The sequence below is a fragment of the Capricornis sumatraensis genome, chromosome 1 (assembly GCF_032405125.1).
Source record: "Capricornis sumatraensis isolate serow.1 chromosome 1, serow.2, whole genome shotgun sequence".
NCBI classification, from domain to species: Eukaryota; Metazoa; Chordata; class Mammalia; order Artiodactyla; family Bovidae; genus Capricornis; species Capricornis sumatraensis.
This window is the reverse complement of record NC_091069.1, coordinates 107,200,345-107,213,109: the sequence shown is the minus strand read 5'-3', so window position 1 is coordinate 107,213,109 and position 12,765 is coordinate 107,200,345. Positions and strand designations below refer to the sequence as shown.

Sequence of the window (12,765 nt, the reverse complement as noted above, 5' to 3'; positions counted from 1 at the left end):
TGAACAGGTGTTTGAGGATAAAAATCCCAATTGGTCTGCCTGTTGCCTGGCCTTCCTCCCATTGCTCTCCACCTTGTTTTTAAGCAAATAGTAGGTCCAACTGGTCTGCCCATTAAAGGATGGTTAGTAACCAAAAGGAGTCGAAGTGGGACCTCTATGTGGATAAAGATGATCACAAAGAAGAGGGGGAAGTGTTAAATAGAACAAAAGAGAAAAAGGCAGATGAGAAACACCTCTCTGGTTAAGATTGGTTTCAGTAACTGAAAAGTGTCTCAACTTTTCAGGCAGTTACTTCTCTACAGCCTCAAAAAAATGAAAGAGAACATGAACCCTTCCCTGATGGCTTAGTGGGTAAAAAACCCAAGTGCAATGCAGAAGACACAGGAGACATGGGTTTGATCCCTGAGTTGGGAAGATGCCCTGGAGTAGGAAATAACAACCCATTCCAGTATTCTTAGGTGGAAAATCCCATAGACAGAGAAGCCTGGTGGGCCACAGTCCATGGGGTCTCAGAAGAGTTGGACATGACTGAGCTACTTAGCATAGCACATGAACCTTTGGAGAAAGCGCTCGAAGACAAGTAACAAAGTGTCCAAAAATATCTCACAAAGAGGATGAAAATGAAACTGGTAGAACTGAAAAAAACCTTAAAGACAAAACAATTTCAGAAATTGTTTAGAAGTTGTATTAGGAGTAGCAAGAGGTGGAAAATGACATTGCAGAAATCCATCAAGGATTTGGAACAGAGCCTGAGGAAATGACCTCAAATCAAATGGAGAAGAAGCAAGAGGTAAAGGTAAACCTAATCAGGAAAAAGAAGAGGAAAGAAAAAAAGGAAAAAGAAGACTCAAAGGGAAAGTGTTTTGAATTAAAGGATGACCTGAGCATTTACTTTAAATAGCCATCCATGATTAGAAAAATATTGTCCTGAACAGTCAACACACTGTGATATAGCTGGTAAATTATATTTGAACTTTGATGATAAAAAAATCACCCCTTTGGGTGCCCAGATGATAATGATAATAGTAATAATAATAAAAGGTAAGTACACCTACACAACGAAGAAATTCAGACTAGCCTCATATGTCTCTAAAGTGAGGTGAAAGTGTTAGTAGCTCAGTCGTGTTTGACTCTTTGCAACCCCCTGTCAGGCTCCTTTGGAATTCTCCAGGCAAGAATACTGGAGTGGCACTGACATAAAGCAAGATCCTCTATGACCCACCTCCTAGAGTAATAGAAATAAAAACAAAAGGAAACAAGTGAGATCTTATTAAACTTAAAAGCTTTTGCACAGCAAAGGAAGCTATAAGCAAGGTGAAAAGACAACCCTCAGAATGGGAGAAACTAATCGCAAATGAAACAATTGACAAAGGATACAAGCAGCTCATATAACTCAATACCAGAGAAACAAACAAGCCAGTCAAAAAGTGGGGAAAAGACCTAAACAGACATTTCTCCAAAGAAGACTAACAAACACATGAAAAGATGCTCAATATTGCTTATTATCAGAGAAATGCAAAACAAAACTACAGTGAGCTATCACATACACAGGTCAGAATGGCCATCATCGAAAAGTCTACAAACAATAAATGCTGGAGAGAGGGTGGAGAAAAGGGAACACTCTTGTACTGTTGGTGGGAATATGAACTGGTATAGCCACTATGGAAGATGGTATGGAGATTCCTTAAAAAACTAGGAATAAAAGCACCATCAGTTCAGTTCAGTTCAGTCGCTCAGTTGTGTCCGACTCTTTGCGACCACATGAACTGCAGCACACCAGGCCTTCCTGTCCATCACCAACTCCTGGAGTTCACTCAGACTCACATCCATTGAGTCAGTGATGCCATCCAGCCATCTCATCCTCTGTCCTCCCCTTCTCCTCCTGCCCCCAATCCCTCCTAGATTCTGATGCAGAGTCTTTTCCAATGACTCAACTCTTCGCATGAGGTGGCCAAAGTACTGGAGTTTCAGCTTTAGCATCATTCCTTCCAAAGAAATCCCAGGGTTGATCTCCTTTAGAATGGACTGGTTGGATCTCCTTGCAGTCCAAGGGACTCTCAAGAGTCTTCTCCAACACCAGAGTTCAAAAGCATCAATTCTTTGGCACTCAGCTTTCTTCACAGTCCAACTCTCACATCCATACATGACCACTGGAAAAACCATAGCCTTGACTAGATGGACCTTTGTTGGCAAAGTAATGTCTCTGCTTTTGAATATGCTGTGTAGTTTGGTCATAACTTTCCTTCCAAGGAGTAAGTGTCTTTTAATTTCATGGCTGCAGTCACCATCTGCAGTGATTTTGGAGCCCAAAAATAAAGTCTGACACTGTTTCCACTGTTTCCCATCTATTTTCTATGAAGTGATGGGACCAGATGCCATGATCTTCGTTTTCTGAATGTTGAGCTTTAAGCCAACTTTTTTACTTTCCTCTTTCACTTTCATCAAGAGGCTGTTTAGTTCCTCTTCACTTTCTGCCATAAGGGTGGTGTCATCTGCATATCTGAAGTTATTGATATTTCTCCCGGCAATCTTTATTCCAGCTTGTGCTTCTTCCATTCCCACTCCTATATATATACCCTGAGGAAACCAAAATTGAAAAAGACACATGTATCCCATTGTTCAATGCAGCACTAGTTACAATACCTAGAGCATGAAAGTAACCTAGGTTTCCATCGACAGATGAATGGATAAAGAAGTTGTACATATACACAATGGAATATTACTCAGCCATAAATGAATGCATTTGAGTCAGTTCTAATGAGGTGCATGAACCTAGAACATATTATATAGAGTGAAGTAAATCAGAAAGAGAAAGATAAATATTGTATTCTAATGCATATATATGGAATCCTGGTACTGAAGAATTTATTTACAGGGCAGCAATGGAGAAACAGACGTAGAGAGTAGACTTATGGACATGGGAGAGGGGAGGAGAAGGCGAGATGTATGGAAAGGATAACATGGAAACTTACATTACCCTATATAAAATAGATAGCCAATGGGAATTTGCTGTATGTCTCAGAAAACTCAAACGGACTCTGTATCAACCTAGAGGAGTGGGATGGGGTGGGAGATGGGAGGGAGGTTCAAAAGGGAGGGGATATATGTATACCGATGGCAATAAATTAAAAGATGCTTACTCCTTGTAAGCAAAGTTATGACCAACCTAGACAGCATATTAAAAAGCAGAGACATTACTTTGTCAACAAAGGTCCGTCTAGTCAAGGTGGTCATTTATGGATGTGAGAGTTGGACTATAAAGAAAGCTGAGCGCTGAAGAATGGATGCTTTTGGACTGTGGTGTTGGAGAAGACACTTGAAAGTCCCTTGGCCTGCAAGGAGTTCCAACCAGTCCATCCTAAAGGAGATCAGTCCTGAGTGTTCATTGAAAGGACTGATTTGAAGCTGAAACTCCAATATTTTGGCCACCTGATGCAAAGAGTTGACTCATTTGAAAAGACCCTCATGTTGGGAAAGATTGAAGGCAGGAGGAGAAGGGGACAACAGAGGATGCGATGGTTAGATGGCATCAGTGACTCAATGGACATGAGTTTGGGTAAACTCTGGCAGTTGGTGATGGACAGGGAGGCCTGGTGTGCTGTGGTTCATGGGGTCGCAAAGAGTCGGACAGGACTGAGCAACTGAACTGAACTGATGGCTGATTCATATTGAGGTTTGACAGAAAACAACAAAATTCTGTAAGCAATTATCCTTTGATTAAAAAAATAAATTAATTAAAAAAGGAAAAGAATACTGGAGTGGGTTGCCATTCCCTTCTCCGTGGGATTGTAGAATCACATTAAAAGCCAGAAAACAGTGGTTTAATGATTAAGGGATTAGGGACTTCCCTGGTGGCCTAGTGGTTAAGAATCTGCCTTCCAGTGCAGGGGATGCAAGTTCTACGCCTGGTCGGGGAACTAAGAGCCCATATGCTTTGGGGCAACTAAGCCCATGCTCCACAACTAGAGAAGCCTGCGTGCCGCAGTGAAGACCCAGCACGGCCAGTAGGTAAAGGATTAAAGGAAAGGATGTGTGATGTAAGAATTTTATATCCAAGTAAATTGTTGCTTTCACCTAGACTTCTGGTCTTGATGGAATAAGCACCCCTGAGCCATTTTGTAAAAATAAAATTTCTGTATGATGACATGATAAAAAAGGATAATAAAATAAGGATCCAGGAACAGAGAAGGTGTGTGGTATAAAAGGATTAGTGATAGAGACATAGAACCTCTTTAGATATTAAACCAGAACTAAAACTCAAGAGCAGTGGGAATTACAGATACAGAACTGAATCAGATATAGTAAACTTCTATTTTCACACCACTGGAAGGAGCATGGTAGATCAGAAATGAAAAGAAGTGTAAGTATACTCATTTCCTTGCTTATTATCAGGAGTAAGTAGAGATCAGTTAGATAGTTGATAATCAAGAAATAAAGAATTCTTGTTTTTTAGTTATATAGGAAACCACTGGACCCACTCCAGTATTCTTGCCTGGGAAATCCCATGAACAGAGGAGGCTGGGAGGTTATAGTCCATGGAGCCACAAAGAGTCAGACATGGCTTAGCAACTAAACAACCACCACCACTGGAAGAGTTAAAACAGACCGTAAACCTTCCAAACCACCAGAGAGGGAAACATACATGTACACAAATGCAAAAATATTTATAGGAAGTTGGAAAACAAAGTATAACATTAGTAAGATATGATATAAAACAAGTTTACATTTGTGAGAGGCACATACGTAATAAATTTACCCAGAATGTTTGGGTAAAGCAAAAGCAGGGAAATGCAAATGAAAGAAGAGCAGGAGCCTTGACACTAATCTCTAGTAAGATTGAATTCAAGTAAAAGATATTAATTTAGGAGGTTCTTTGGAAAGTTATGTGGTCTTGTCTTGCTGCATCATTAGCTCGCAGCTTCCAAAATCTGAGAAATAAGTCATTAAAATCTTCTAATTGGTGACAAATTCCTTGCTCACGTCATCCAAACATCCCAGGAGCCAATACAATGGGAAGTATTAGTCCTTGCAAGTGTTGTTGCTCAGTCGTGTCTGGCTCTTTGGGACCCCATGGACTACAGAATGCCAGGCTTCCCTGTCCAGTACCAACTCCCAGAGCTTGCTCACACTTATGTCCATTGAGTCAGTGATGCCATCCAACCATCTCATCCTCTGTCATCCCCTTTTCCTCCCGCCTTCAATCTTTCTCAGCCTCAGGGTCTTTTCCATTGAGTCAGCCCTTTGCATCACGTGGTCAAAGTATTGGAACTTTAGTATCAGTTCTCCTAAGGAATATTCGAGGTTCATTTCCTTCAGGATTGACTGGTTTGATCTTGCAGTCCAAGGGACCCTCAAGAGTCTTCTCCAGCACCATAGTTCAAAAGCATCAGTTCTTTGGTGCTCAGCCTTCTTTACAGTCCGCTCTCACATCCATACATGACTACTGGAAAAACCACAGCTTTGACTATATGCACTTTTGTTGGCAAAGTGATGTCTCTGCTTTTTAGTAAACTGTCTAGGTTTGTCATAGTTTTCCAAATATTTGTCCCCCCGAATTTGTATCTAAACTAGACCAAGTCCTAACTCCCAATATCTCAAAACTGACCTTATTTAGAAAGAGTTTTAGCAGATGTAATTAGTTAAGATGGGGTCATGTTAATTGATTAGGAGCAGTAGAGTGGGCTCCTAATCCAACATGACAGATGTTCCTATAAAAGGGAGCTTAGATCCAGAGATGCCAACACAGGGAAAATGCCAGGTGAAGACTGGAGCTGTACTCCCATGAGCCAGAGACAGGGAGAGACCTGGAACAGATCCTTCCCTGGAGGCTTCAGAGGGAACCTGGCCCTGCTGACACCATGATCTTGGACTCTGGGCCTCCCGGGCTGTGGGAGAAGACATTTCTGTTGTTTAAGCCACCCACGGTTATAGTGCTTTAAGGCAACCGCAGAGAACCCATACCACCTGCAAAGAGGATACACCCTCCTTTGTGATGAATTCCCAGTGACACCCTCCAGCCAGAGGAGACATCTCATACCACTGTGTTTTCATGATATCCATTCTCAGCTACCCCATCCTTATATCCACTGTTTCCTTGAGGATAAGGAGTTTTCAGTTCATGAATCTGCCCTCTGCACACGGCAGACCCACAGTGAAATGATCCTCTTGGGCAGAATGATGGAAATTCACAGGTGTAACGTACATGGTTACTTGGGGTTTCAGGAGGTGAGGCTCAGCAAATAAGAAAAAGAGAGGGCACTACAAAGTGATCCTGGCACTGAAAATCCATCCTGAACCCTTGAAAGTGAAAGTGTTAGTTGCTTAGTCATGTCCAAATCTATGCGATCCCATGAATTGTCTCCTCTGTTTATGGGATTCTCTAGGCAAGAATAATGGAATAAGTTGACATTTCCTTCTCCAGGGGATCTTCCTGATCCAGGGATTGAACCTGGGCCTCCTGTATTGCAGGCAGACTCTTTATCGTCTGAGCCATCCGAATCTTTAGGCACCAAATAACTCAGCAGCAGAACACAGGGAGAGAAAACTACTAGAAGCACAAAGAGGAATCCACCAGATTACTGAGCAAGCTCAGGGCTTCCCTGGTGGCTCAGATGGTAAAGAATCTGCCCACTAGTGCAGGAGATTTGGGTTCAATCCCTGGGTCAGGAAGATCCCCTGCAGAAGGAAATGGTGGCCCACTCCAGTATTCTTGCCAGGGAAATCTCATGGACAGAGGAGCCTGGTGGGCCACAGTCCATGGGGTCACAAAAGAGCTGGACATGACTGAGTGACAAGACAATAGAGCAAATTCATGCCAGCGGGTCACGAGGACCATCTGTGATGAATGGGTGGGGTACAGGTGTGTAGTACTTCTGTTTTGAGTCCCACGCTCAATCTGGGCAGCTTGAAAGGCTGTAGAATGACATGGGAACTTGAGAAAGAATATATTACATGCCTCAGAAGAATGGATTGTCTGATGTAACTGCCTACGTTTGTGGGTTTTCCCTTCTTGACTGTTTCCTCTTTGTTTCCAGATCGTGGCCAAGAGATACAGAGATTTTGAATTTCCTCCTGAAATGACTGGCATCTGGAGGTACTTGAACAATGCATATGCTCGGGATGAGTTCACAAACACGTGTCCTGCTGACCAGGAGATTGAACACGCATATTCAGATGTTGCCAAAAGAATGAAGTAAAGCTGGGCTGTTTTCTGTCTCATTTCTCAGCTGTGTGAGCTAGACTGTGAAACGAGTGTCTCCTTTGTGTTTTCCTCGCAGTGACCATTCTTTGCAAAATAATGCCCATACTTTAGCTATGTGGATACCATAGCATGATCCACTCAACAGGAAATCATTCCTAGCCTTGTAATTTGTCAGCTCACTTGTGTATCTGAATAATACCAGTGTCTGTTGTTATACACTCCAGTTGTCTGGTTTATGTTCATTTATATCTTTGGCATTCTGGGACCTTGTAATCCATGCAGTTTACATTTCAAAGCAAATAAGGTTTGGATTCAAACCTTATTTATTACTAACCTCCTTTATTTTTTAAAAAATGTGTTTTCCTCTGATAGTTCTCAAAATCATGCATAACCTATTTTTCTGCTCTAAAATGGTAGTTCAACTATTTTAAAACAAAATAATTTTTATAATTACAAAGTGATACTCGCTTATTTTAATATTTGAAACAAAGTCAGAAGGTATAAAAAAGAAAGACAAAAGTCACCTAGAATTTCACTACACTTATATAATTACTGATAGTGTATCAGTGAGTATCTTCCAAGTCTTCAGACTCTTTCACACACTCGCATTCACACCACATATAATTTCCTGCCTCTGTGGTATTGTGTTAGTTGATTTTCAAGGACTGGTGAAGGGACTGGCCCCCCTTGGTGATACCTTGATGGTCAGCCCTAGAGGACCTAAAACAGAGATTCGGCACCACAGACCTCGAGAGAGCGCTTGTGGCCAAGTTTCAGAAGGATGGAGAACCTCGGGGTCCACAGAGATGTGAGGACTTGCGAAGACCAGCGGGGACCGCAAGCAGTGGGAGGGCCCGGGCCCCCCACCCCCACCCCCACCCACCTTGTTCCTACCTCCATGATGCCTCTGTCCCTGGTTCCAGGGAAGGCATGGAGGAGGGTGCCTCTCTATGTCTCTCCTGGCTCCCTTTCAGAGGCCTCTTCCTCCCTCTCAGACATCACGCCTGCGGGCGGACTCTTAACATCATCTGTGTGTCAGAATCTCCTTGCCCCCTGTTGAAACGTGGACCAAGCACATCTCGATTCTTCAGATGGCGTAACACCGCACCTCTTTGGCCATGATGTCATATTGGGCTGGCCTGGATCCTGCTGGATCTCTGCGCTCTCTAGCATCATTTCAAGGTCAGGCAGGGAAAATCCAGGGAGAGTAAATTCTTGGTGACTCCTCTTGGGCAGTTGTGGTAAATAGGCGATATGGGGAGGAAGTAGAAAGTACTGAGTCAAAAGAGTGTTCTGGTTCATCTGTGCCTTCCCCTCCCCCACCCTGAGCCAGCTTCACAGCGACAGCTGTGTGTGGGGGCTGGGTTCCTACTCAAGGCTTGGAGGACAGAATAGGAGACTCCTTCCATGCTCATCTAAACTCCCAGGGTTCCAGTGTTATCCGCCAGGCTGTGTCCTTTTGACATTGGCACACACCTTCCAGAAAACGCGCTTGTGGAGTTGGAGACAGCATGTGATTGATGTTAAAAACGTTAGAAAAAAAGTATACACCTGTTCACTAGGCGATTCATTTGGAAGAAAGGGATATTTCTTTAGCATTAACATTCTGAGATTTCTGGGATTTAGAAAAAGATGTCTAGTAAGAGGAACAAAGCCCTTCATACGGTGGCCACTTTCTCTTCCCTCGTACTGGATCCAATGGTTTAACCAGGGGCAGCCAAACTCCCAGCCCTCCACTCGCTTTGTTAGCCATTTATTTAAGAAGTTGTCTCTGGCATGTGTCGTGGTGATTCCTGTCTCACATCTGTTTAAGAATCAGATTCTGAAGATGAGTTTTACCATGTTACATTTAAATTTAGTAAATGAATTGCTGCTACTAGTGCCAGGTTTGTATTTTTAGAGGTTAAAGCGATCTACGTAAACCCTTTGTGCCTTACAAATTAAACAAATTATGAAAATATTTATTTGGAACCAATATCTTTAATTTTTCTTTATTTTACTTTGCATCCTCCACTGAGATGGTGTGTGTGTGTGTGTGTGTGTGTGTGTGTGTGTGTGTGTGTGTGTGTGTATTGCTTCACCTGATCCTTGCCTGATGGAAAAAGATGGGAAGTCAGTTATAAGATGTGAGTTGCCCCAGGACACCGCTAAAATGACCATGACCCACATTATCCTAGGGATAACCCTATATTACACTATTTTTAAAAATAAAAAGGTGGGATGGGATTTCCCTGGTGGTCCAGTGGTTAAGAGGCTGCCTTCCAATACAGGGAACATGGGTTTGATCCCTGGTTGGGGAGCTAAGATCCCACAAGCCACCAGGCAACTAGATCCATATAACACAACTGCTGAGCCTAAGCGCCACAACTGGAGAAGCCCATGCCCCTCAAAATGACCCAGTGCAGCCAAAGTAATAATAATGTTAGATTAGGTGGGATAGGAGTTAATACTTACAGGAACTTTCGAAGGGGACCCGCACTGAGAAAGTGAACTGAAATGGGCTTCCTTTAAAGTGACGAGAGTGTGACTTCCCTGGTGGTCCACAAGTTAACACTGTGCTTTCACTGCAGGGCATGCAGAGTCCATCCCTGGTTGGGGAACTGGCATCCCACATGCAGTGCGGTCAAAGAAATAATAATAGTAAAATTGCAATAGCAACTTTGAACTAGAAAGTATTGCTGTTGTTGTTCAGTCACTAAGTCATGTCTGAATCTGTGACCCCATGGACTGCAGCACACCAGGCTCCCCTGTCCTTCACCAGCTCCCAGAGCTTGCTCAAGTTCATGTCCATTGAGTCAGTGATACCATCCAACCGACTCATCCTTTGCCTCCCTCTTCTCCTGCCCTCAATCTTTCCCAGCATCAGGGTCTTTTCCAATGAGTTGGCTATTTGCATCACGTGGCCAAAGTATTGGAACTTCAGCTTCAGCATCAGTCCTTCCAATGAATGTTCAGGGTTGACTTCCTTTAGGATTGACTGGTTATCATTAGTTAAATTAGAAATTATCTGTATTAGAATTGTGACACTCAAAGACATTTTCATGGAGCCTTAAAGAGGTCCCAAAAAATGCATGTGACCTGTGCTTGCCCAGGTGGCTGACATACAGGTCTTGCAGATAGCTCCATTTTTAAGTGTAGTTGGAAATCTCTTGGTTCCTGGCAGCCTTCCCCTCCCAGGGACCCCACACCCCCTTTGCAGGGCCCTCAAAAGCTGTTCTTGTGCTGGCAGGTGAGAAGTACCCCAGGGTTGTTCACCTGCCTTGAAGTCTTCTCCAGGCATGCATTTTTGAAACAATGCATTTGTTCTTGCAAACATACCATATGTGTGTGTTAGTTGCTCAGTCATGTTCAACTCTGTGACCCCATGGACTATAGGCCACCAGGCTCCTCTGTCCATGGAATGCTCCAGGCAAGAATACTGGAGTGGGTTGCAGTTCCCTTCTCTAAGGGATCTTCCCCACCCAGGGTCAAACACAGGTGTCCTTCATTGCAGGCAGACTCTACCATCTGTCACCAGGGATGCAAATACGAGTCGTGAGAGCAGCCCTCCTTTGAGGCTGATCCTGGGAAGGTTCTTGGGCTAAGGAGATTCTGTTCTTGCTTTTAGTTGCCCAAGAGGCTGGAGAATTCAAAAAAAAATTAGCTTTACTTCTGAATACAGAATCTCCAAGTGTAGGCTGAAAACGAATATGAGTGCCACAAAGTTGTACTTTCTGGGCATGGTCCAGCAAACAAGGATGCAACCTGTTTAGCCCAGGAACGAACCTCTGAGACCAGTGGTCTCAACAGGTTAGCTGTGAACTACAGGACTATCCCCAGGAATTGAGTATATGCCCAAGCCCCCACAGACAGACACAAATGCACATACTTCATACACATACACTCATGTACGTACACACTCACATATGTTCATACACACTGACAGCATGCTCACAGAACTCTTTCACACCTGTTCAAATGTTAGGAGAAACACACTGACTGAAACCATCCCCCTTGACCAGGTACCACAGTAACCATCTGCTTGAGATATTTTATGAGAGGATGTCCTGGTGAGGAACACAGAACTAATAAGCCACCACCAATCAGAAGAATTCAGGCAAAGTCAAAAGGAAATGCCGTATATCTGACCACCTACCAGAATCCTTTTCACTGGCGTCCATGTTGGCTGAGCAATGTGTGTGCCACCAGGAAGGACTCTGAGTCAGAATGATTGGCCAAAGACAACCCAGAAACTAATCCCATCCCCATAAAACCCAAGACTGCAAGCCATGTGGCAGAACAGTTCTGGGTTCCCTTACCCTGCTGCTCTCCACTGGAGCACCCCTTCCCAATAAAATCTCTTGCTTAGTCAGCACACTTGTTTTCCTTGGACAATTCATTTCTGAGTGTTAGACTCAGAAATGTAAATGAGAGCCCACTCTCATGGCCTGGAAGGGATCCTCCTTCCTACAACACAAACACACAAACATTCACACACATCCCCATAGACACACAAAAGCATACTCACTCATGCAATACAGTCACAAACACTCATTCACTCATGTACCCATATATGTGCACACACACACACACACAACTTGTACGGTGAGGTCCAGGTTCCTTCCTTCACTGACCAGATAACTGAACAGAAACAAACTCTTGGCAACATTCCACAGGTCTCCTTCCCCACCTCCAGTGGTTCGCTATTAGGCTTTGGAAAAAAAACCCCAACCTTTCTTTCACAGTTAAGAGAACCAAGGTGTGCATCATCCTAAGAACATGTAATTCACAAAACCCTGGCTACTTAAGGTGGATCAGTTAGAGGATGTTTGTTCACGTTATAGTTCTGAATTCTTTCTGGAAGCCCACAGAACTGACAAAAAAACTGAGTTTGGCTGCAGCTACGGCTTCCCTGGTAACTCAGACAGTAAAGAATCTGCCTGCAATGTGGGAGACTTGAGTTTGATCCCTGGGTTGGAAAGATCCCCTGAAGAAGGGAATGATGACTACCCACTTTAATATTCTGGCCTGGAGAATTCCATGGACAGAGGAGCCTGGCAGGCTACAATCCATGGGGTCACAAAGAGTCAGACATGACTGAGTGAGTTTCACACACACAAAATGCCCAGGGTTGAGGTTTGTGACCTGGGGGGAGGCCCAGAGCACAGACCTGCTGCTGAGCCCTGGGCAGGGTTGTCCCATCCGGCTGTTCTGGTCGTGTGCACGTGTGCTAAGTGGCTTCAGTTGTGTCCAGCTCTGCGACCCTAAGACTGCAACCCGCCAGGCTCCTCTGTCTGTGGAATTCTCCAGGCAGGAATACCGGAGTGGTTGCCATGCTGTCCTCCAGGGGATCTTCCCAGCCCTGGGATCAGACCTGCATCTCGCATGACTCCTGCCTTAGCAGGCAGGTTCTTTATCACTCGCGCCACCTGGGAAGCCCTGTTTCTGGTCATACCATATGCCAAAGTATTTGAAAGGTACATAGGAGTCTCTGAAACACTTGCACGTAATTTACCAACAGTGTGGACTACACTTAAGCAAAAGAATCACACAGGTTATTCTACCAAGGTTATTTGCTTCTTGAT

The 12,765-nt window shown here is 43.8% G+C and overlaps 1 protein-coding gene across 1 annotated transcript in view; it reads left to right on the top strand.

Moving 5' to 3' along the window:
• Positions 1-7,196, top strand: part of CLIC6 (chloride intracellular channel 6) — a 59,585-nt gene extending 52,389 nt beyond the window's left edge. Inside the window, exon 6 of the mRNA XM_068967549.1 lies at positions 7,035-7,196. Coding sequence (XP_068823650.1) covers positions 7,035-7,196 — 162 coding nt within the window. The remainder of the gene's footprint in view (positions 1-7,034) is intronic.
• Positions 7,197-12,765: the final 5,569 nt, after the last annotated feature.